This window comes from Oncorhynchus masou, chromosome 13 (genome assembly GCF_036934945.1).
Source record: "Oncorhynchus masou masou isolate Uvic2021 chromosome 13, UVic_Omas_1.1, whole genome shotgun sequence".
NCBI classification, from domain to species: Eukaryota; Metazoa; Chordata; class Actinopteri; order Salmoniformes; family Salmonidae; genus Oncorhynchus; species Oncorhynchus masou.
The window spans coordinates 3630786-3656847 of NC_088224.1; the positions used below are offsets into that span (position 1 = coordinate 3630786).

A 26062-nucleotide genomic window follows, 5' to 3' on the forward strand; every position below is an offset into this window, starting at 1 on the left:
TATCAGTCCTCCATATCAGTCCTCCATATCAGTCCTCCATATCAGTCCTCCATATCAGTCCTCCATAAGAGTCCTCCATATCAGTCCTCCATATCAGTCCTCCATATCAGTCCATATCTGTCCTCCATAAGAGTCCTCCATAAGAGTCCTCCATATCAGCCCTCCATAAGAGTCCTCCATATCAGTCCTCCATATCAGCGCTCCATATCAGCCCTCTATATCAGCCCTCCATAAGAGTCCTCCATATCAGTCCTCCATATCAGCCCTCCATATCAGTCCTCCATATCAGTCCTCCATAAGAGTCCTCCATATCAGTCCTCCATATCAGCCCTCCATATCAGGCATCCATATGAGTCCTCCATAAGAGTCCTCCATATCAGTCCTCCATATCAGTCCTCCATAAGAGTCGTCCATATCAGTCCTCCATATCAGTCCTCCATATCAGTCCTCCATATCAGCCCTCCATATCAGTCCTCCATATCAGTCCTCCATAAGAGTCCTCCATATCAGTCATATCAGCCCTCCATATCAGTCCTCCATATCAGTCATCCATAAGAGTCCTCCATATCAGCCCTCCATATCAGTCCTCCATATCAGTCCTCCATATCAGCCCTCCATATCAGCCCTCCATATCAGTCCTCCATATCAGCCCTCCATATGAGTCCTCCATATCAGTCCTCCATATCAGTCCTCCATAAGAGTCCTCCATATCAGCCCTCCATATCAGCCCTCCATATCAGTCCTCCATATCAGCCCTCCATAAGAGTCCTCCATATCAGTCCTCCATAAGAGTCCTCCATATCAGTCCTCCATATCAGTCCTCCATATCAGTCCTCCATATCAGCCCTCCATATCAGTCCTCCATATCAGTCCTCCATAAGAGTCCTCCATATCAGTCCTCCATATCAGTCCTCCATATCAGTCCTCCATATCAGTCCTCCATATCAGTCCTCCATATCAGTCCTCCATATCAGTCCTCCATAACAGTCCTCCATATCAGTCCTCCATATCAGTCCTCCATATCAGTCCTCCATATCAGTCCTCCATATCAGTCCTCCATTACAGTCCTCCATATCAGTCCTCCATATCAGTCCTCCATATCAGTCATCCATAAGAGTCCTCCATAACAATCATCCATAACAGTCCTCCATAACAGTCATCCATAACAGTCATCCTCTCTGCTTTTCTTGTTTCAGATCTTAAGAAGAGCAGATAAAAACGGTAAGAATTCACAATCTCTGTCTTTCTCTCTCTCTCTACCTCCTCTCATGATGTCTTTAAGGCCGTGGGATGGATTTGAGTTATTTGAAAACATGTACTTTATTTCTCAATGAAATCTGTGTAATTGTTGCTCTCTCCTCTCTCTAATGCTGTTGCTTGCTGCCGTTGTCATGGAAATGGCAGGACCGACTGACAGCTCGATACTTGAAATGGTTTTATATTTCACAAAGCTTCTCATACTGCTGACTAAATATTCAGACCCTTTACTCAGTACTGAAGCACCTTCAGCAGCGATCACGGCCTCCAGTCTTCCTGGGTACGACGCTACGCACACCTGTATTTGGGGAGTTTCTCCCATTCCTCTTCACCTGTTTTCAGGTCTCTCCAGAGATGTTTGATCGGGTTCAAGTCCAGGCTCTGACTGGTCCACGCAAGGACATTCAAAGATTTGTCTCGAAGCCACTCCTGCGTTGTCTTGGCTGTGTGGGTAGTTGTCGTATTGGAAGGTAAAACCTTCGCCCCAGTCTGAGGTCTTGAGTGCTCTGGAGCAGGTTTTCATCCAGGACCTCTCTACTTTTCGCCGTTCATCTTTCCCTCGATCCTGACTAGTCTACCAGTCTAACTCCAGTCTAACTCCAGTCTTTTATCCAGTCTAACTCCAGTCCAACTCCAGTGTTTTATCCAGTTTAACTCCAGTATTTTATCCAGTCTAACTCCAGTATTTTATCCAGTCTAACTCCAGTATTTTATCCAGTCTAACTCCAGTATTTTATCCAGTCGAACTCCAGTATTTTAGCCAGTCTAACTCCAGTATTTTATCAAGTCTAACTCCAGTATTTTATCCATTCTAAATCCAGTCTAACTCCAGTGTTTTATCCAGTCTAAATCCAGTCTAACTCCAGTGTTTTATCCATTCTAAATCCAGTCTAACTCCAGTGTTTTATCCAGTCTAACTCCAGTATTTTATCCAGTCTAACTCCAGTATAACTCCAGTAATTTATCCAGTCGAACTCCAGTATTTTATCCAGCCGAACTCCAGTATTTTAGCCAGTCTAACTCAAGTCTAACTCCAGTATTTTAACCAGTCTAACTCCACTTTTACTCCAGTATTTTATCCAGTCTAACTCCAGTAATTTATCCAGTCTAACTCCAGTATTTTAGCCGGTCTAACTCCAGTGTTTTATCCAGTCCAACTCCAGTCTTTTATCCAGTCTAACTCCAGTATTTTATCCAGTCTAACTCCAGTATTTATCAGTCTAACTCCAGTATCCTCCAGGTCTAACTCCAGTCTTTTATCCATTCTAAATCCAGTCTACCTCCAGTATTTTATCCAGTCTAACTCCAGTATTTTATCCAGTCTAACTCCAGTATTTTAACCAAGTCTAACTCCAGTCTAACTCCAGTGTTTTATCCAGTCTAACTCCAGTATTTTAACAAGTCTAACTCAGTCTAATTCCAGTGTTTTATCCAGTCTACTCCAGTATTTTATCCAGTCTAACTCCAGTATTTTATCCAGTCTAACTCCAGTATTTTAACCAGTCTAACTCCAGTCCAGTCTAACTCCAGTATTTTATCCAGTCTAACTCCAGTATTTTAACCAGTCTAACTCCAGTCTAACTCCAGTATTTTAACCAGTCTAACTCCAGTCTATTTTTTATCCAGTCTAACTCCAGTATTTTATCCAGTCTAACTCCAGTATTTTATCCAGTCTAACTCCAGTATTTTAACCAGTCTAACTCCAGTATTTATCCAGTCTAACTCCAGTATTTTAACCAGTCTAACTCCAGTCTAACTCCAGTATTTTAACAAGTCTAACTCCAGTCTAACTCCAGTGTTTTATCCAGTCTAACTCCAGTATTTTATCCAGTCTAACTCCAGTATTTTATCCAGTCTAACTCCAGTCTACCTCCAGTATTTTATCCAGTCTAACTCCAGTATTTTATCCGGTCTAACTCCAGTATTTTATCCAGTCTAACTCCAGTATTTTATCCAGTCTAACTCCAGTCTAACTCCAGTAATTTATCCAGTCTAACTCCAGTGTTTTATCCAGTCTAACTCCAGTGTTTTATCCAGTCTAACTCCAGTGTTTTATCCAGTCTAACTCCAGTATTTTATCCAGTCTAACTCCAGTGTTTTATCCAGTCTAACTCCAGTATTTTAACCAGTCTAACTCCAGTCTAACTCCAGTATTTTAACCAGTCTAACTCCAGTCTAACTCCAGTGTTTTATCCAGTCTAACTCCAGTATTTTCCAGTCTAATCCAGTATTTTATCCAGTCTAACTCCAGTATTTTATCCAGTCTAACCAGTCTAACAGTATTTTATCCAGTCTAACTCCAGTATTTTATCCAGTCTAACTCCAGTATTTTAACAAGTCTAACTCCAGTCTAATTCCAGTGTTTTATCCAGTCTAACTCCAGTATTTTAACCAGTCTAACTCCAGTCTAACTCCAGTTTTTATCCAGTCTAACTCCAGTATTTTATCCAGTCTAACTCCAGTCTAACTCCAGTATTTTTTATCCAGTCTAACTCCAGTATTTTATCCAGTCTAACTCCAGTATTTTATCCAGTCTAACTCCAGTATTAACTCCAGTATTTTATCCAGTCTAACTCCAGTCTAACTCCAGTATTTTATCCAGTCTAACTCCAGTATTTTAACCAGTCTAACTCCAGTCTAACTCCAGTATTTTATCCAGTCTAACTCCAGTATTTTATCCAGTCCAACTCCAGTATTTTAGCCAGTCTAACTCCAGTATTTTATCCAGTCTAACTCCAGTATAACTCCAGTATTTTACCAGTCTAACTCCAGTCTAACTCCAGTATTTTATCCAGTCTAACTCCAGTATTTTATCCAGTCTAACTCCAGTATTTTATCCAGTCTAACTCCAGTATTTTATCCAGTGTTTTATCCAGTCTAACTCCAGTATTTTATCCAGTCTAACTCCAGTATTTTATCCAGTCTAACTCCAGTATTTTATCCAGTCTAACTCCAGTATTTTATCCAGTCTAACTCCAGTATTTTATCCAGTCTAAATCTCCCAGTATTTTATCCAGTCTAACTCCAGTCCAGTCTAACTCCAGTATTTTATCCAGTCTAACTCCAGTCTTCCAGTTTTTATCCAGTCTAACTCCAGTATTTTTATCCAGTCTAATCCAGTATTTTATCCAGTCTAACTCCAGTATTTTATCCAGTCTAACTCCAGTATTTTATCCAGTCTAACTCCAGTATTTTATCCAGTCTAACTCCAGTCTAACTCCAGTATTTTATCCAGTCTAACTCCAGTATTTTATCCAGTCTAACTCCAGTCTAACTCCAGTATTTTAACAAGTCTAACTCCAGTCTAACTCCAGTGTTTTATCCAGTCTAACTCCAGTATTTTATCCAGTCTAACTCCAGTATTTTATCCAGTCTAACTCCAGTATTTTAACCAGTCTAACTCCAGTATTTATCCAGTCTAACTCCAGTATTTTAACCAGTCTAACTCCAGTCTAACTCCAGTATTTTAACAAGTCTAACTCCAGTCTAACTCCAGTGTTTTATCCAGTCTAACTCCAGTATTTTAACCAGTCTAACTGCAGTCTAACTCCAGTATTTTATCCAGTCTAACTCCAGTCTACCTCCAGTATTTTAGCCAGTCTAACTCCAGTATTTTATCCGGTCTAACTCCAGTATTTTATCCAGTCTAACTCCAGTATTTTATCCAGTCTAACTCCAGTCTAACTCCAGTAATTTATCCAGTCGAACTCCAGTGTTTTATCCAGTCTAACTCCAGTATTTTAGCCAGTCTAACTCCAGTGTTTTATCCAGTCTAACTCCAGTGTTTTATCCAGTCTAACTCCAGTGTTTTATCCAGTCAAACTCCAGTATTTTAACCAGTCTAACTCCAGTCTAACTCCAGTATTTTAACCAGTCTAACTCCAGTCTAACTCCAGTGTTTTATCCAGTCTAACTCCAGTATTTATCCAGTCTAATTCCAGTATTTTATCCGGTCTAACTCCAGTATTTTATCCATTCTAAATCCAGTCTACCTCCAGTATTTTATCCAGTCTAACTCCAGTATTTTATCCAGTCTAACTCCAGTATTTTAACAAGTCTAACTCCAGTCTAACTCCAGTGTTTTATCCAGTCTGTCTCCAGTATTTTATCCAGTCTAACTCCAGTCTAACTCCAGTATTTATCCAGTCTAACTCCAGTATTTTATCCAGTCTACCTCCAGTATTTTATCCAGTCTAACTACAGTATTTTATCTAGTCTAACTCCAGTATTTTAACCAGTCTAACTCCAGTGTAACTCCAGTATTTTAACAAGTCTAACTCCAGTCTAACTCCAGTGTTTTATCCAGTCTAACTCCAGTATTTTAACCAGTCTAACTGCAGTCTAACTCCAGTATTTTATCCAGTCTAACTCCAGTCTACCTCCAGTATTTTAGCCAGTCTAACTCCAGTATTTTATCCGGTCTAACTCCAGTCTAACTCCAGTATTTTAGCCAGTCTAACTCCAGTCTAACTCCAGTATTTTAGCCAGTCTAACTCCAGTATTTTATCCAGTCTAACTCCAGTATTTTATCCAGTCTAACTCCAGTATTTTATCCAGTCTAACTCCAGTCTAACTCCAGTAATTTATCCAGTCGAACTCCAGTGTTTTATCCAGTCTAACTCCAGTATTTTAGCCAGTCTAACTCCAGTGTTTTATCCAGTCTAACTCCAGTGTTTTATCCAGTCTAACTCCAGTGTTTTATCCAGTCTAACTCCAGTATTTTAACCAGTCTAACTCCAGTCTAACTCCAGTATTTTAACCAGTCTAACTCCAGTCTAACTCCAGTGTTTTATCCAGTCTAACTCCAGTATTTTGACCAGTCTAACTCCAGTCTAACTCCAGTCTAACTGCAGTGTTTTATCCAGTCTAACTCCAGTATTTTAACCAGTCTAACTCCAGTATTTAATCCAGTCTAACTCCAGTATTTTATCCAGTCTAACTCCAGTATTTTATCCAGTCTAACCCAGTCTAACTCCAGTATTTTAACCAGTCTAACAGTCCAGTATTTTAACTCCAGTCTAACTCCAGTCTAACTCCAGTGTTTTATCCAGTCTAACTCCAGTATTTTATCCAGTCTAACTCCAGTAGTCTAACTCCAGTCTTTTATCCAGTCTAACTCCAGTCTTTTATCCAGTCTACCTCCAGTATTTTAGCCAGTCTAACTCCAGTATTTTATCCAGTCTAACTCCAGTATTTTATCCAGTCTAACTCCAGTGTTTTATCCAGTCTAACTCCAGTGTTTTATCCAGTCTAACTCCAGTATTTATCCAGTCTAATTCCAGTGTTTTATCCAGTCTAACTCCAGTATTTATCCAGTCTAATTCCAGTTTTTTATCCAGTCTACCTCCAGTATTTTATCCAGTCTAACTCCAGTATTTTATCCAGTCTACCTCCAGTATTTTATCCAGTCTAACTCCAGTATTTTAACCAGTCTAACTCCAGTCTAACTCCAGTATTTTAACCAGTCTAACTCCAGTATTTTAACTCCAGTATATTTTATCCAGTCTAACTCCAGTATTTTATCCATCTAACTCCAGTCTAACTCCAGTATTTTATCCAGTCTAACTCCAGTATTTATCCAGTCTAACTCCAGTATTTTATCCAGTCTAACTCCAGTATTTCATCCATTCTAAATCCAGTCTACCTCCAGTATTTTAGCCAGTCTTACTCCAGTGTTTTATCCAGTCTCACTCCAGTTTTTATCCAGTCTAATTCCAGTGTTTTATCCAGTCTAACTCCAGTATTTATCCAGTCTAATTCCAGTATTTTATCCAGTCTAACTCCAGTATTTTATCCAGTCTAACTAAATCCAGTCTACAGTATTTTATCCAGTCTAACTCCAGTATTTTATCCAGTCTAACTCCAGTTTTTATCCAGTCTAACTCCAGTGTTTTATCCAGTCTAACTCCAGTATTTTATCCAGTCTAACTCCAGTATTTTATCCAGTCTAACTCCAGTATTTTATCCAGTCTAACTCCAGTCTAATTCCAGTATTTTATCCAGTCTAACTCCAGTATTTTATCCAGTCTAACTCCAGTATTTTATCCAGTCTAACTCTCAGTATTTTAACCAGTCTAACTCCAGTTATTTTATCCAGTCTAACTCCAGTATTTTAACCAGTCTAACTCCTCCAGTATTTTAACCAGTCTAACTCCAGTCTAACTCCAGTGTTTTATCCAGTCTAACTCCAGTATTTTATCCAGTCTAACTCCAGTATTTTAACCAGTCTAACTGCAGTCTAACTCCAGTATTTTATCCAGTCTAACTCCAGTTACCTCCAGTATTTTATCCAGTCTAACTCCAGTATTTTATCTTCTAACTCCAGTCTAACTCAGTCTAACTCCAGTGTTTTATCCAGTCTAACTCCAGTGTTTTATCCAGTCTAACTCCAGTATTTTAACCAGTCTAACTCCAGTATTTTATCCAGTCTAACTCCAGTATTTATCCAGTCTAACTCCAGTATTTTAACCAGTCTAACTCCAGTATTTTATCCAGTCTAACTCCAGTCTAACTCCAGTAATTTATCCAGTCTAACTCCAGTCTAACTCCAGTGTTTTATCCAGTCTAACTCCAATATTTTAGCCAGTCTAACTCCAGTGTTTTATCCAGTCTAACTCCAGTGTTTTATCCAGTCTAATTCCAGTGTTTTATCCAGTCAAACTCCAGTATTTTAACCAGTCTAACTCCAGTCTAACTCCAGTATTTAACTCCAGTCTTTTAACCAGTCCAGCTAACTTCAGTGTTGTATCCAGTCTAACTCCAGTATTTTGACCAGTCTAACTCCAGTCTAACTCCAGTCTAACTGCAGTGTTTTATCCAATCTAACTCCAGTATTTTAACCAGTCTAACTCCAGTCTTACTCCAGTGTATATCCAGTCTAACTCCAGTATTTTATCCGGTCTAACTGGTGTTTTATCCAGTCTAACCCCAGTCTAACTCCAGTATTTTAACCAGTCTAACTCCAGTATTTTAACCAGTCTAACTCCAGTCTAACTCCAGTGTATATCCAGTCTAACTCCAGTATTTTAGCCAGTCTAACTCCAGTCTAACTCCAGTGTTTTATCCAGTCTAACTCCAATATTTATCCAGTCTAATTCCAGTATTTTAGCCAGTCTAACTCCAGTATTTTAGCCAGTCTAACTCCAGTATTTTAGCCAGTCTTACTCCAGTGTTTTATCCAGTCTCACTCCAGTGTTTTATCCAGTCTAACTCCAGTATTTATCCAGTCTAATTCCAGTGTTTTATCCAGTCTAACTCCAGTATTTATCCAGTCTAATTCCAGTTTTTTATCCAGTCTACCTCCAGTATTTTATCCAGTCTAACTCCAGTATTTTATCCAGTCTAACTCCAGTATTTTAACCAGTCTAACTCCAGTCTTTTTTATCCAGTCTAACTCCAGTATTTTATCCATTCTAACTCCAGTCCAGTATTTTATCCAGTCTTACTCCAGTGTTTTATCCAGTCTAACTCCAGTATTTTATCCAGTCTATCTCCAGTGTTTTATCCAGTCTAACTCCAGTATTTTATCCAGTCTAACTCCAGTATTTTATCCAGTCTAACTCCAGTATTTTAACCAGTCTAACTCCAGTCTAACTCCAGTATTTTATCCAGTCTACCTCCAGTATTTTATCCAGTCTAACTCCAGTTTTTATCCAGTCTAACTCCAGTGTTTTATCCAGTCTAACTCCAGTATTTTATCCAGTCTAACTCCAGTATCCAGTCTAATTCCAGTATTTTATCCAGTCTAACTCCAGTATTTTATCCATTCTAAATCCAGTCTACCTCCAGTATTTTAGTCTAACTCCAGTCTAACTCCAGTTTTTATCCAGTCTCACTCCAGTTTTTATCCAGTCTAACTCCAGTGTTTTATCCAGTCTAACTCCAGTATTTTATCCAGTCTAATTCCAGTATTTTATCCAGTCTAACTCCAGTATTTCATCCATTCTAACTCCAGTCTTCCAGTATTTTATCCAGTCTAACTCCAGTATTTTATCCAGTCTAACTCCAGTATTTTATCCAGTCTAACTCCAGTCTAACTCCAGTATTTTAACCAGTCTAACTCCAGTCTAACTCCAGTATTTTATCCAGTCTAACTCCAGTATTTTAACCAGTCTAACTCCAGTCTAACTCCAGTATTTTAACCAGTCTAACTCCAGTCTAACTCCAGTGTTTTATCCAGTCTAACTCCAGTATTTTAACCAGTCTAACTGCAGTCTAACTCCAGTATTTTATCCAGTCTAACTCCAGTCTACCTCCAGTATTTTAGCCAGTCTAACTCCAGTATTTTATCTGGTCTAACTCCAGTCTAACTCTAGTATTTTAGCCAGTCTAACTCCAGTGTTTTATCCAGTCTAACTCCAGTGTTTTATCCAGTCTAACTCCAGTATTTTAACCAGTCTAACTCCAGTATTTTATCCAGTCTAACTCCAGTATTTATCCAGTCTAACTCCAGTATTTTAACCAGTCTAACTCCAGTCTAACTCCAGTCTTTTATCCAGTCTAACTCCAGTCTTTTATCAAGTCTAACTCCAGTATTTATCCAGTCTAACTCCAGTATTTTAACCATTCTAACTCCAGTCTAACTCCAGTATTTTAACAAGTCTAACTCCAGTCTAACTCCAGTGTTTTATCCAGTCTAACTCCAGTATTTTAACCAGTCTAACTCCAGTCTAACTCCAGTGTTTTATCCAGTCTAACTCCAGTATTTATTTTCTATCCAGTAACTCCAGTATTTTATCCAGTCTAACTCCAGTATTTCATCCATTCTAAATCCAGTCTAACTCCAGTATTTTATCCAGTCTAACTCCAGTGTTTTATCCAGTCTAACTCCAGTTTTTATCCAGTCTAACTCCAGTGTTTTATCCAGTCTAACTCCAGTATTTATCCAGTCTAATTCCAGTATTTTATCCAGTCTAACTCCAGTATTTCATCCATTCTAAATCCAGTCTACCTCCAGTATTTTATCCAGTCTAACTCCAGTATTTTATCCAGTCTAACTCCAGTATTTTATCCAGTCTAACTCCAGTATTTTAACCAGTCTAACTCCAGTCTAACTCCAGTATTTTATCCAGTCTAACTCCAGTCTGTATTTTATCCAGTCTAACTCCAGTCTAACTTTTATTTTAACCAGTCTAACTCCAGTCTAACTCCAGTGTTTTATCCAGTCTAACTCCAGTATTTTATCCAGTCTAACTCCAGTCTAACTCCAGTATTTTATCCAGTCTAACTCCAGTCTATCCAGTATTTTATCCAGTCTAACTCCAGTATTTTATCCACTAACTCAGTCTAACTCCAGTATTTTATCCAGTCTAACTCCAGTGTTTTATCCAGTCTAACTCCAGTGTTTTATCCAGTCTAACTCCAGTATTTTATCCAGTCTAACTCCAGTATTTTATCCAGTCTAACTCCAGTATTTTATCCAGTCTAACTCCAGTATTTTATCCAGTCTAACTCCAGTCTAACTCCAGTCTTTTATCCAGTCTAACTCCAGTCTTTTATCAAGTCTAACTCCAGTATTTATCCAGTCTAACTCCAGTATTTTAACCATTCTAACTCCAGTCTAACTCCAGTATTTTAACAAGTCTAACTCCAGTCTAACTCCAGTGTTTTATCCAGTCTAACTCCAGTATTTTAACCAGTCTAACTCCAGTCTAACTCCAGTATTTTATCCAGTCTACCTCCAGTATTTTATCCAGTCTAACTCCAGTATTTTATCCAGTCTAACTCCAGTATTTTATCCAGTCTAACTCCAGTTTTTCTCCCAGTCTTTTAACCAGTCTAACTCCAGTCTTTTATCCAGTCTAACTCCAGTAATTTATTCAGTCTAACTCCAGTATTTTATCCAGTCTAACTCCAGTATTTCTCCCAGTCTTTTAACCAGTCTAACTCCAGTCCAACTCCAGTATTTTATCCAGTCTGTTTCCTGTATTTTATCCAGTCTAACTCCAGTTCTTCTCCCAGTCTTTTAACCAGTCTAACTCCAGTCTTTTATCCAGTCTAACTCCAGTATTTTCCCCAGTCTTTTATCCAGTCTAACTCCAGTCTAACTCCAGTATTTCATCCTGTCTAACTCCAGTCTAACTCCAGTGTTTTATCCAGTCTAACTCCAGTCTAACTCCAGTATTTTATCCAGTCTAACTCCAGTATTTTATCCAGTCTAACTCCAGTCTAACTCCAGTGTTTTATCCAGTCTAACTCCAGTATTTATCCAGTCTAATTCCAGTATTTTATCCGGTCTAACTCCAGTATTTTATCCATTCTAAATCCAGTCTACCTCCAGTATTTTATCCAGTCTAACTCCAGTATTTTATCCAGTCTAACTCCAGTATTTTAACAAGTCTAACTCCAGTCTAACTCCAGTGTTTTATCCAGTCTAACTCCAGTATTTTAACAAGTCTAACTCCAGTCTAACTCCAGTGTTTTATCCAGTCTAACTCCAGTATTTTATCCAGTCTAAATCCAGTCTAACTCCAGTATTTTATCCAGTCTAACTACAGTATTTTATCTAGTCTAACTCCAGTATTTTAACCAGTCTAACTCCAGTGTAACTCCAGTATTTTAACAAGTCTAACTCCAGTCTAACTCCAGTGTTTTATCCAGTCTAACTCCAGTATTTTAACCAGTCTAACTGCAGTCTAACTCCAGTATTTTATCCAGTCTAACTCCAGTCTACCTCCAGTATTTTAGCCAGTCTAACTCCAGTATTTTATCCAGTCTAACTCCAGTATTTTAGCCAGTCTTACTCCAGTGTTTTATCCAGTCTAACTCCAGTGTTTTATCCAGTCTAACTCCAGTATTTTATCCAGTCTAACTCCAGTATTTTATCCAGTCTAACTCCAGTATTTATCCAGTCTAATTCCAGTATTTTATCCAGTCTACCTCCAGTATTTTATCCAGTCTAACTCCAGTATTTTATCCAGTCTAACTCCAGTCCAGTATTTTATCCAGTCTAACTCCAGTATTTTAACCAGTCTAACTCAGTCTAACTCCAGTATTTAACCAGTCTAACTCCAGTATTTTATCCATTCTAAATCCAGTCTATCCAGTATTTTAGCCAGTCTAACTCCAGTATTTTATCCAGTCTAACTCCAGTATTTTATCCAGTCTAACCAGTCCAGTCTAACTCCAGTATTTTATCCAGTCTAACTCCAGTATTTTATCCAGTCTAACTCCAGTATTTCATCCATTCTAAATCCAGTCTAACTCCAGTATTTTATCCAGTCTAACTCCAGTATTTTATCCAGTCTACTCCAGTTTTTATCCAGTCTAACTCCAGTATTTTATCCAGTCTAACTCCAGTATTTATCCAGTCTAACTCCAGTATTTTATCCAGTCTAACTCCAGTATTTTATCCATTCTAAATCCAGTCTACTCCAGTATTTTATCCAGTCTTACTCCAGTTTTATTTTCCAGTTTTTATCCAGTCTAACTCCAGTATTTTATCCAGTCTAACTCCAGTATTTATCCAGTCTAACTCCAGTATTTTATCCAGTCTAACTCCAGTATTTTATCCAGTCTAACTCCAGTCTACCTCCAGTCCCAGTCTAACTCCAGTATTTTATCCAGTCTAACTCCAGTATTTTAACCAGTCTAACTCCAGTCTAACTCCAGTATTTTATCCAGTCTAACTCCAGTCTAACTCCAGTATTTTATCCAGTCTAACTCCAGTATTTTAACCAGTCTAATCCAGTCTAACTCCAGTATTTTAACCAGTCTAACTCCAGTCTAACTCCAGTGTTTTATCCAGTCTAACTCCAGTATTTTATCCAGTCTAACTCCAGTATTCCAGTATTTTATCCAGTCTAACTCCAGTCTAACTCCAGTGTTTTATCCAGTCTAACTCCAGTATTTTATCCAGTCTAACTCCAGTCTAACTCCAGTATTTTATCCAGTCTAACTCCAGTGTTTTATCCAGTCTAACTCCAGTATTTTATCCAGTCTAACTCCAGTATTTTATCCAGTCTAACTCCAGTGTTTTATCCAGTCTAACTCCAGTATTTTATCCAGTCTAACTCCAGTATTTTATCCAGTCTAACTCCAGTATTTTAACTCCAGTCTTTTATCCAGTCTAACTCCAGTATTTTATCCAGTCTAACTCCAGTATTTTATCCAGTCTAACTCCAGTATTTTCCAGTGTTTTAAGTCTAACTCCAGTCTAACTCCAGTATTTTATCCAGTCTAACTCCAGTATTTTATCCATTCTAAATCCAGTCTAACAGTCCAGTCTAACTCCAGTATTTTATCCAGTCTAACTCCAGTATTTTATCCAGTCTAACTCCAGTCTACCTCCAGTATTTTAACCAGTCTAACTCCAGTCTAACTCCAGTGTTTTATCCAGTCTAACTCCAGTATTTTAACCAGTCTAACTGCAGTCTAACTCCAGTATTTTATCCAGTCTAACTCCAGTCTACCTCCAGTATTTTATCCAGTCTAACTCCAGTATTTTATCCAGTCTAACTCCAGTATTTTATCCAGTCTAACTCCAGTGTTTTATCCAGTCTAACTCCAGTGTTTTATCCAGTCTAACTCCAGTATTCTATCCAGTCTAACTCCAGTATTTTATCCAGTCTAACTCCAGTATTTATCCAGTCTTTTATCCAGTCTAACTCCAGTATTTTATCCAGTTTTTTTATCCAGTCTAACTCCAGTATTTTATCCAGTCTAACTCCAGTATTTTAACCAGTCTAACTCCAGTCTAACTCCAGTATTTTAACCAGTCTAACTCCAGTCTAACTCAGTCTTTTACCAGTATTTTATCCAGTCTACTCCAGTGTTTTATCCAGTCTAACTCCAGTTTTATCCAGTCTAACTCCAGTATTTTATCCAGTCTACCTCCAGTATTTTATCCAGTCTAACTCCAGTATTTTATCCAGTCTAACTCCAGTATTTCATCCATTCTAAATCCAGTCTACCTCCAGTATTTTAGCCAGTCTTACTCCAGTGTTTTATCCAGTCTCACTCCAGTTTTTATCCAGTCTAACTCCAGTGTTTTATCCAGTCTAACTCCAGTATTTATCCAGTCTAATTCCAGTATTTTATCCAGTCTAACTCCAGTATTTCATCCATTCTAAATCCAGTCTACCTCCAGTATTTTAGCCAGTCTTACTCCAGTGTTTTATCCAGTCTCACTCCAGTTTTTATCCAGTCTAACTCCAGTGTTTTATCCAGTCTAACTCCAGTATTTATCCAGTCTAATTCCAGTATTTTATCCAGTCTAACTCCAGTATTTCATCCATTCTAAATCCAGTCTACCTCCAGTATTTTATCCAGTCTAACTCCAGTATTTTATCCAGTCTAACTCCAGTATTTTAACCAGTCTAACTCCAGTGTTTTATCAGTCTAACTCCAGTATTTTAACCAGTCTAACTCCAATCTAACTCCAGTATTTTATCCAGTCTAACTCCAGTATTTTAACCAGTCTAACTCCAGTCTAACTCCAGTATTTTTTTATCCAGTCTAACTAAACTCCAGTATTTTATCCAGTCTAACTCCAGTATTTTAACCAGTCCTGCAGTCTAACTCCAGTATTTTATCCAGTCTAACTCCAGTCTACCTCCAGTATTTTAGCCAGTCTAACTTTTTTATCCAGTCTAACTCCAGTATTTTATCCAGTCTAACTCCAGTCTTTTAACCAGTCTAACTCCAGTATTTTATCCAGTATCCAGTCTAACTCCAGTATTTATCCAGTCTAACTCCAGTCTTTTATCCAGTCTAACTCCAGTCTAACTCCAGTATTTTATCCAGTCTAACTCCAGTCTTTTATCCAGTCTAACTCCAGTATTTTATCCAGTCTAACTCCAGTATTTTATCCAACTCCAGTCTAACTCCAGTATTTTAACAAGTCTAACTCCAGTCTAACTCCAGTATTTCATCCTGTCTAACTCCAGTCTAACTCCAGTGTTTTATCCAGTCTAACTCCAGTCTAACTCCAGTATTTTATCCAGTCTATCTCCAGTATTTTATCCAGTCTAACTCCAGTCTTTTATCCAGTCTAACTCCAGTATTTTAACCAGTCTAACTCCAGTCTAACTCCAGTGTTTTATCCAGTCTAACTCCAGTATTTATCCAGTCTAATTCCAGTATTTTATCCAGTCTAACTCCAGTATTTTATCCATTCTAAATCCAGTCTACCTCCAGTATTTTATCCAGTCTAACTCCAGTATTTTATCCAGTCTAACTCCAGTATTTTAACAAGTCTAACTCCAGTCTAACTCCAGTGTTTTATCCAGTCTAACTCCAGTATTTTATCCATTCTAAATCCAGTCTACCTCCAGTATTTTATCCAGTCTAACTCCAGTATTTTATCCAGTCTAACTCCAGTATTTTAACCAGTCTAACTCCAGTGTAACTTTTTTCCAGTCTAACTCCAGTCTAACTCCAGTATTTTATCCAGTCTAACTCCAGTCTAAACCAGTCCTGTGTTTTATCCAGTCTAACTCCAGTATTTTATCCAGTCTAACTCCAGTCTAACTCCAGTATTTTATCAGTCTAACTCCAGTATTTTAGCCAGTCTAACTCCAGTATTTTAGCCAGTCTTACTCCAGTGTTTTATCCAGTCTCACTCCAGTGTTTTATCCAGTCTAACTCCAGTATTTATCCAGTCTAATTCCAGTGTTTTATCCAGTCTAACTCCAGTATTTATCCAGTCTAATTCCAGTTTTTTATCCAGTCTACCTCCAGTATTTTATCCAGTCTAACTCCAGTATTTTATCCAGTCTAACTCCAGTATTTTAACCAGTCTAACTCCAGTCTAACTCCAGTATTTTAACAAGTCTAACTCCAGTATTTTATCCATTCTAAATCCAGTCTACCTCCAGTATTTTAGCCAGTCTTACTCCAGTGTTTTATCCAGTCTCACTCCAGTTTTTATCCAGTCTAATTCCAGTGTTTTATCCAGTCTAACTCCAGTATTTATCCAGTCTAATTCCAGTATTTTATCCAGTCTAACTCCAGTATTTCATCCATCTAAATCCAGTCTAACTCCAGTATTTTATCCAGTCTAACTCCAGTGTTTTATCCAGTCTAACTCCAGTTTTTATCCAGTCTAACTCCAGTGTTTTATCCAGTCTAACTCCAGTATTTATCCAGTCTAATTCCAGTATTTTATCCAGTCTAACTCCAGTATTTCATCCATTCTAAATCCAGTCTACCTCCAGTATTTTAGCCAGTCTTACTCCAGTGTTTTATCCAGTCTCACTCCAGTTTTTATCCAGTCTAACTCCAACTCTAACTCCAGTGTTTTATCCAGTCTAACTCCAGTATTTATCCAGTCTAATTCCAGTATTTTATCCAGTCTAACTCCAGTATTTCATCCATTCTAAATCCAGTCTACCTCCAGTATTTTATCCAGTCTAACTCCAGTATTTTATCCAGTCTAACTCCAGTATTTTAACCAGTCTAACTGCAGTCTAACTCCAGTATTTTAACCAGTCTAACTCCAGTCTAACTCCAGTATTTTATCCAGTCTAACTCCCGTATTTTAACCAGTCTAAATCCAGTCTAACTCCAGTATTTTAACCAGTCTAACTCCAGTCTAACTCCAGTGTTTTATCCAGTCTAACTCCAGTATTTTAACCAGTCTAACTCCAGTATTTTATCCAGTCTAACTCCAGTCTACCTCCAGTATTTTAGCCAGTCTAACTCCAGTATTTTATCTGGTCTAACTCCAGTCTAACTCTAGTATTTTAGCCAGTCTAACTCCAGTGTTTTATCCAGTCTAACTCCAGTGTTTTATCCAGTCTAACTCCAGTATTTCATCCTGTCTAACTCCAGTGTTTTATCCAGTCTACCTCCAGTATTTTATCCAGTCTAACTCCAGTATTTTATCTAACTCCAGTCTAACTCCAGTCTTTTATCCAGTCTAACTCCAGTCTTTTATCAAGTCTAACTCCAGTATTTATCCAGTCTAACTCCAGTATTTTAACCATTCTAACTCCAGTCTAACTCCAGTATTTTAACAAGTCTAACTCCAGTCTAACTCCAGTGTTTTATCCAGTCTAACTCCAGTATTTTAACCAGTCTAACTCCAGTCTAACTCCAGTGTTTTATCCAGTCTAACTCCAGTATTTATCCAGTCTAATTCCAGTATTTTATCCAGTCTAACTCCAGTATTTTATCCTAACTCCAGTCTAACTCCAGTCTAACTCCAGTATTTTATCCAGTCTAACTCCAGTGTTTTATCCAGTCTAACTCCAGTATTTATCCAGTCTAACTTTATTTTATCCAGTCTAACTCCAGTATTTTATCCAGTCTAACTCCAGTATTTACCTCCAGTATTTTATCCAGTCTAACTCCAGTATTTTATCCAGTCTAACTCCAGTATTTTAACTAACTCCAGTCTTTTATCCAGTCTAACTCAGTCTTTTACTCCAGTCTAACTCCAGTCTTTTATCCAGTCTAACTCCAGTATTTTATCCAGTCTAACTCCAGTATTTTAACCAGTCTAACTCCAGTCTAACTCCAGTGTTTTATCCAGTCTAACTCCAGTATTTTAACCAGTCTAACTCCAGTCTAACTCCAGTATTTTAACCAGTCTAACTCCAGTCTAGTATTTTATCCAGTCTAACTCCAGTATTTTATCCAGTCTAACTCCAGTTATTTTAGCCAGTCTAACTCCAGTGTTTTATCCAGTCTAACTCCAGTGTTTTATCCAGTCTAACTCCAGTATTTTAACCAGTCTAACTCCAGTATTTATCCAGTCTAACTCCAGTATTTTAACCAGTCTAACTCCAGTCTAACTCCAGTCTTTTATCCAGTCTAACTCCAGTTTTTATCCAGTCTAACTCCAGTGTTTTATCCAGTCTAACTCCAGTATTTATCCAGTCTAATTCCAGTATTTTATCCAGTCTAACTCCAGTATTTCATCCATTCTAACTCCAGTCTAACTCCAGTATTTTATCCAGTCTAACTCCAGTGTTTTATCCAGTCTAACTCCAGTATTTTATCCAGTCTAACTCCAGTGTTTTATCCAGTCTAACTCCAGTATTTTATCCAGTCTAACTCCAGTCTAACTTTTTTATCCATTCTAAATCCAGTCTACTCCAGTATTTTATCCAGTCTAACTCCAGTATTTTATCCAGTCTAACTCCAGTATTTTAACCAGTCTAACTCCAGTCTAACTCCAGTATTTTAACCAGTCTAACTCCAGTCTAACTCCAGTATTTTATCCAGTCTAACTCCAGTATTTTATCCAGTCTAACTCCAGTCTTTTATCCAGTCTAACTTATCCAGTCTAATCCAGTCTAACTCCAGTATTTTATCCAGTCTAACTCCAGTATTTTAACCAGTCTAACCAGTCTAACTCCAGTATTTTATCCAGTCTAACTCCAGTCTACCTCCAGTATTTTATCCAGTCTAACTCCAGTATTTTATCCAGTCTAACTCCAGTCTAACTCTAGTATTTTATCCAGTCTAAGTCTAACTCAGTATTTTATCCAGTCTAACTCCAGTATTTTATCCAGTCTAACTCCCAGTCTAACTCCAGTTTTTAACCAGTCTAACTCCAGTCTAACTCCAGTGTTTTATCCAGTCTAACTCCAGTCTTTTATCAGTCTAACTCCAGTATTTTATCCAGTCTAACTCCAGTATTTTATCCAGTCTAACTCCAGTCTAACTCCAGTATTTTAACCAAGTCTAACTCCAGTCTAACTCCAGTATTTATCCAGTCTAACTCCAGTATTTTAACCAGTCTAACTCCAGTCTAACTCCAGTGTTTTATCCAGTCTAACTCCAGTATTTTATCCAGTCTAATTCCAGTATTTTATCCAGTCTAACTCCAGTATTTTATCCAGTCTATCTACAGTATTTTATCCAGTCTAACTCCAGTATTTTATCAAGTCTAACTCCAGTATTTTATCCATTCTAAATCCAGTCTAACTCCAGTGTTTTATCCAGTCTAAATCCAGTCTAACTCCAGTATTTTATCCATTCTAAATCCAGTCTACCTCCAGTATTTTATCCAGTCTAACTCCAGTATTTTATCCAGTCTAACTCCAGTATTTTAACCAGTCTAACTGCAGTCTAACTCCAGTATTTTAACCAGTCTAACTCCAGTCTAACTCCAGTATTTTATCCAGTCTAACTCCAGTATTTTATCCAGTCTAAATCCAGTCTAACTCCAGTATTTTATCCAGTCTAACTCCAGTCTAACTCCAGTGTTTTATCCAGTCTAACTCCAGTATTTTAACCAGTCTAACTCCAGTCTAACTCCAGTATTTTATCCAGTCTAACTCCAGTCTATCCAGTATTTTATCCAGTCTAACTCCAGTATTTTATCCAGTCTAACTCCAGTATTTTAGTATTTTATCCAGTCTAACTCCAGTGTTTTATCCAGTCTAACTCCAGTATTTTATCCAGTCTAACTCCAGTATTTTAACCAGTCTAACTCCAGTATTTATCCAGTCTAACTCCAGTCTCTAACTCCAGTATTTTATCCAGTCTAACTCCAGTCTAACTCCAGTCTTTTATCAAGTCTAACTCCAGTATTTTATCCAGTCTAACTCCAGTATTTTAACCAGTCTAACTCCAGTCTAACTCCAGTATTTTAACAAGTCTAACTCCAGTCTAACTCCAGTGTTTTATCCAGTCTAACTCCAGTATTTTTCCCAGTCTTTTATCCAGTCTAACTCCAGTATTCTATCCAGTCTAACTCCAGTATTTTATCCAGTCTAACTCCAGTATTTTATCCAGTCTAACTCCAGTCTTTCTCCAGTATTTTAACCAGTCCAGTCTAACTCCAGTATTTTATCCAGTCTAACTCCAGTATTTATCTCCCAGTCTTTTATCCAGTCTAACTCCAGTATTTTATCCAGTCTAACTCCAGTCTTTTATCCAGTCTAACTCCAGTCCAGTCTAACTCCAGTATTTTATCCAGTCTAACTCCAGTTTTTCTCCCAGTCTTTTAACCAGTCTAACTCCAGTCTTTTATCCAGTCTAAATCCAGTAATTTATCCAGTCTAACTCCAGTATTTTATCCAGTCTAACTCCAGTATTTCTCCCAGTCTTTTAACCAGTCTAACTCCAGTCTAACTCCAGTGTTTTATCCAGTCTAACTCCAGTATTTTATCCAGTCTAACTCCAGTCTAACTCCAGTATTTTATCCTGTCTAACTCCAGTCTTTTATCCAGTAACTTTTTTATCCAGTCTAACTCCAGTCTAACTCCAGTATTTTATCCAGTCTAACTCCAGTCTAACTCCAGTATTTTATCCAGTCTAACTCCAGTATTTTATCCAGTCTTTATTTTATCCAGTCTAACTCCAGTATTTTATCCAGTCTAACTCCAGTATTTTAACCAGTTTTTATCCAGTCTAACTCCAGTATTTTATCCAGTCTAACTCCCAGTCTAACTCCAGTATTTTATCCAGTCTAACTCCAGTCCAGTATTTTATCCAGTCTAACTCCAGTATTTTAACCAGTCTAACTCCAGTATTTTATCCAGTCTAACTCCAGTATTTTAACCAGTCTAACTCCAGTCTAACTCCAGTGTTTTATCCAGTCTAACTCCAGTATTTTATCCAGTCTAATTCCAGTATTTTATCCAGTCTAACTCCAGTATTTTATCCATTCTAACTCCAGTCTACCTCCAGTATTTTATCCAGTCTAACTCCAGTATTTTATCCAGTCTAACTCCAGTATTTTAACCAGTCTAACTCCAGTCTAACTTTTTTATCCAGTCTAACTCCAGTATTTTAACAAGTCTAACTCCAGTCTAACTCCAGTGTTTTATCCAGTCTAACTCCAGTATTTTATCCATTCTAAATTCAGTCTACCTCCAGTATTTTATCCAGTCTAACTCCAGTGTTTTATCCAGTCTAACTCCAGTATTTTAACCAGTCTAACTGCAGTCTAACTCCAGTATTTTAACAAGTCTAACTCCAGTCTAACTCCAGTGTTTTATCCAGTCTAACTCCAGTATTTTAACCAGTCTAACTGCAGTCTAACTCCAGTATTTTATCCAGTCTAACTCCAGTCTACCTCCAGTATTTTAGCCAGTCTAACTCCAGTATTTTATCCGGTCTAACTCCAGTATTTTATCCAGTCTAACTCCAGTATTTTATCCAAACTCCAGTCTAACTCCAGTAATTTATCCAGTCGAACTCCAGTGTTTTATCCAGTCTAACTCCAGTGTTTTATCCAGTCTAACTCCAGTGTTTTATCCAGTCTAACTCCAGTCCAGTCTAACTCCAGTATTTTATCCAGTCAAACTCCAGTATTTTAACCAGTCTAACTCCAGTCTAACTCCAGTATTTTAACCAGTCTAACTCCAGTCTAACTCCAGTGTTTTATCCAGTCTAACTCCAGTATTTTATCCAGTCTAACTCCAGTCTACCTCCAGTATTTTATCCAGTCTAACTCCAGTATTTTATCCAGTCTAACTCCAGTATTTTATCCAGTCTAACTCCAGTATTTTATCCAGTAACTCCAGTATTTTAACAGTCTTTTATCCAGTCTAACTCCAGTATTTTATCCAGTCTAACTCCAGTATTTTAACTAAGTCTAACCAGTCTAACTCCAGTATCCAGTCTAACTCCAGTCCCAGTCTAACTCCAGTATTTTATCCAGTCTAACTCCAGTATTTTATCCAGTCTAACTCCAGTTTTTCTCCAGTCTTTTAACCAGTCTAACTCCAGTCTTTTATCCAGTCTAACTCCAGTATTTTATCCAGTCTAACTCCAGTATTTTATCCAGTCTAACTCCAGTATTTTAGTCCAGTAACTCCAGTCTAACTCCAGTCTAACTCCAGTATTTTATCCAGTCTAACTCCAGTATTTTATCCAGTCTAACTCCAGTCTAACTCCAGTATTTTATCCAGTCTAACTCCAGTATTTTATCCAGTCTAACTCCAGTATTTTCCCAGTCTTTTATCCAGTCTAACTCCAGTCTAACTCCAGTATTTTATCCAGTCTAACTCCAGTATCTAAGTATTTCTCCAGTATTTTATCCAGTCTAACTCCAGTCTAACTTTTTTATCCAGTCTAACTCCAGTATTTTATCCAGTCTAACTCCAGTATTTTATCCAGTCTAACTCCAGTATTTTAACCAGTCTAACTCCAGTCTAACTCCAGTGTTTTATCCAGTCTAACTCCAGTATTTTATCCAGTCTAACTCCAGTATTTTATCCAGTCTAACTCCAGTATTTTATCCATTCTAAATCCAGTCTACCTCCAGTATTTTATCCAGTCTAACTCCAGTATTTAATCCAGTCTAACTCCAGTATTTTAACAAGTCTAACTCCAGTCTAACTCCAGTGTTTTATCCAGTCTAACTCCAGTATTTTAACAAGTCTAACTCCAGTCTAACTCCAGTATTTTATCCATTCTAACTCCAGTTCCATTAAATCCAGTCTACTCTCCAGTATTTTATCCAGTCTAACTCCAGTATTTTATCCAGTCTAACTCCAGTATTTTAACCAGTCTAACTCCAGTATTTTTTTATCTAAGTCTAACTCCAGTATTTTATCCAGTCTAACTCCAGTATTTTAACCAGTCTAACTCCAGTCTAACTCCAGTATTTTAACAAGTCTAACTCCAGTCTAACTCCAGTGTTTTATCCAGTCTAACTCCAGTATTTTAACAAGTCTAACTCCAGTCTAACTCCAGTATTTTATCCATTCTAAATTCGGTCTACCTCCAGTATTTTTATCCAGTCTAACTCCAGTGTTTTATCCAGTCTAACTCCAGTATTTTATCCAGTCTAACTCCAGTATTTTATCCAGTCTAACTCCAGTCTAACTCCAGTAATTTATCCAGTCGAACTCCAGTGTTTTATCCAGTCTAACTCCAATATTTTAGCCAGTCTAACTCCAGTGTTTTATCCAGTCTAACTCCAGTGTTTTATCCAGTCTAATTCCAGTGTTTTATCCAGTCAAACTCCAGTATTTTAACCAGTCTAACTCCAGTCTAACTCCAGTATTTTAACCAGTCTAACTCCAGTCTAACTTCAGTGTTGTATCCAGTCTAACTCCAGTATTTTGACCAGTCTAACTCCAGTCTAACTCCAGTCTAACTGCAGTGTTTTATCCAATCTAACTCCAGTATTTTAACCAGTCTAACTCCAGTCTTACTCCAGTGTATATCCAGTCTAACTCCAGTATTTTATCCAGTCTAACTCCAGTATTTTATCCAGTCTAACTCCAGTATTTTATCCAGTCTAACTCCAGTATTTTAACCAGTCCAGTCTAACTCCAGTTTTATCCAGTCTAACTCCAGTATTTTAACCAGTCTAACTCCAGTCTAACTCCAGTATTTTATCCAGTCTAACTCCAGTCTTTTATCCAGTCTAACTCCAGTATTTTATCCAGTCTAACTCCAGTATTTTATCCAGTCTAACTCCAGTATTTTTTTCCAGTGTTTTATCCAGTCTAACTCCAGTGTTTTATCCAGTCTAACTCCAGTATTTTATCCAGTCTAACTCCAGTATTTTATCCAGTCTAACTCCAGTATTTTATCCAGTCTAACTCCAGTATTTTATCCAGTCTAACTCCAGTATTTTATCCAGTCTAACTCCAGTATTTTATCCAGTCTAACTCCAGTATTTTAACCAGTCTAACTCCAGTCTAACTCCAGTATTTTATCCAGTCTAACTCCAGTATTTTATCCATTCTAAATCCAGTCTAAGTATTTTATCCAGTCTAACCAGTATTTTATCCAGTCTAACTCCAGTATTTTATCCAGTCTAACTCCAGTATTTTATCAAGTCTAACTCCAGTATTTTATCCATTCTAAATCCAGTCTAACTCCAGTGTTTTATCCAGTCTAAATCCAGTCTAACTCCAGTATTTTATCCAGTCTAACTCCAGTCTAACTCCAGTGTTTTATCCAGTCTAACTCCAGTATTTTATCCAGTCTAACTCCAGTATTTTATCCAGTCTAACTCCAGTATTTCATATTTTAAATCCAGTCTAACTCCAGTATTTTATCCAGTCTAACTCCAGTATTTTATCCAGTCTAACTCCAGTTTTTATCCAGTCTAACTCCAGTGTTTTATCCAGTCTAACTCCAGTATTTTATCCAGTCTAACTCTAGTATTTTATCCAGTCTAACTCCAGTATTTTATCCATTCTAAATCCAGTCTACCTCCAGTATTTTATCCAGTCTTTATCCAGTATTTTATCCAGTCTAACTCCAGTATTTTATCCTCCAGTCTAACTCCAGTATTTTAACCAGTCTAACTCCAGTCTAACTCCAGTATTTTATCCAGTCTAACTCCAGTATTTTAACCAGTCTAACTCCAGTCTTTTATCCATTCTAAATTTTATCCAGTATTTTAACCAGTCTAACTCCAGTCTAACTCCAGTGTTTTATCCAGTCTAACTCCAGTATTTTAACCAGTCTAACTGCAGTCTAACTCCAGTCTTTTAACCAGTCTAACTCCAGTCTATCTCCAGTGTTTTATCCAGTCTAACTCCAGTCTTTTATCCAGTCTAACTCCAGTCTAACTCCAGTATTTCATCCTGTCTAACTCCAGTCTAACTCCAGTATTTTATCCAGTCTAACTCCAGTATTTTATCCAGTCTAACTCCAGTATTTTATCCAGTCTAACTCCAGTATTTTATCCAGTCTAACTCCAGTCTAACTCCAGTAATTTATCCAGTCTAACTCCAGTGTTTTATCCAGTCTAACTCCAGTATTTTAGCCAGTCTAACTCCAGTGTTTTATCCAGTCTAACTCCAGTGTTTTATCCAGTCTAACTCCAGTGTTTTATCCAGTCAAACTCCAGTATTTTAACCAGTCTAACTCCAGTCTAACTCCAGTATTTTAACCAGTCTAACTCCAGTCTAACTCCAGTGTTTTATCCAGTCTAACTCCAGTATTTTATCCATTCTAAATCCAGTCTTACTCCAGTCTAACTCAGTATTTTATCCAGTATTTTATCCAGTCTAACTCCAGTATTTAATCCAGTCTAACTCCAGTATTTTATCCAGTCTAACTCCAGTATTTTATCCAGTCTAACTCCAGTCTAACTCCAGTATTTTATCCAGTCTACCTCCAGTATTTTAACCAGTCTAACTCCAGTCTAACTCCCGTATTTCATCCAGTCTAACTCCAGTATTTTAACCAGTCTAACTCCAGTCTAACTCCAGTATTTTATCCAGTCTACCTCCAGTATTTTAGCCAGTCTAACTCCAGTATTTTATCCAGTCTAACTCCAGTATTTTATCCAGTCTAACTCCAGTATTTTATCTCTTACTCCAGTGTTTTAACTCCAGTCTAACTCCAGTATTTTATCCAGTCTAACTCCAGTATTTTCTAACTCCAGTCCAGTCTAACTCCAGTATTTTATCCAGTCTAACCAGTCCAGTTTATCCAGTCTAACTCCAGTATTTTATCCAGTCTAACTCCAGTGTTTTATCCAGTCTAACTCCAGTATTTTATCCAGTCTAACTCCAGTATTTTATCCAGTCTAACTCCAGTCTACCTCCAGTATTTTATCCAGTCTAACTCCAGTGTTTTATCCAGTCTAACTCCAGTATTTTATCCAGTCTAACTCCAGTATTTTATCCAGTCTAACTCCAGTATTTTATCCAGTCTAACCTCCAGTATTTTATCCAGTCTAACTCCAGTGTTTTATCCAGTCTCTCCAGTTTTTATCCAGTCTTTTTTACTCCAGTCCAGTTTTATCCAGTCTAACTCCAGTTTTTATCCAGTCTAACTCCAGTATTTTATCCAGTCTAACTCCAGTCCAGTCTAAATTTTATCCAGTCTAACTCCAGTATTTTATCCAGTCTAACTCCAGTGTTTTATCCAGTCTTTTTTATCCAGTCTAACTCCAGTGTTTTATCCAGTCTAACTCCAGTATTTTATCCAG

General features: G+C 37.5%; 1 protein-coding gene across 1 annotated transcript in view; it reads left to right on the forward strand.

Moving 5' to 3' along the window:
- The window catches only part of necab1 (N-terminal EF-hand calcium binding protein 1), a 162638-nt gene that overhangs the window by 39516 nt on the left and 97060 nt on the right, over positions 1 to 26062 (forward strand). The window contains exon 2 of the mRNA XM_064982557.1: positions 1197 to 1221. Coding sequence (XP_064838629.1) covers positions 1197 to 1221 — 25 coding nt within the window. The remainder of the gene's footprint in view (positions 1 to 1196; positions 1222 to 26062) is intronic.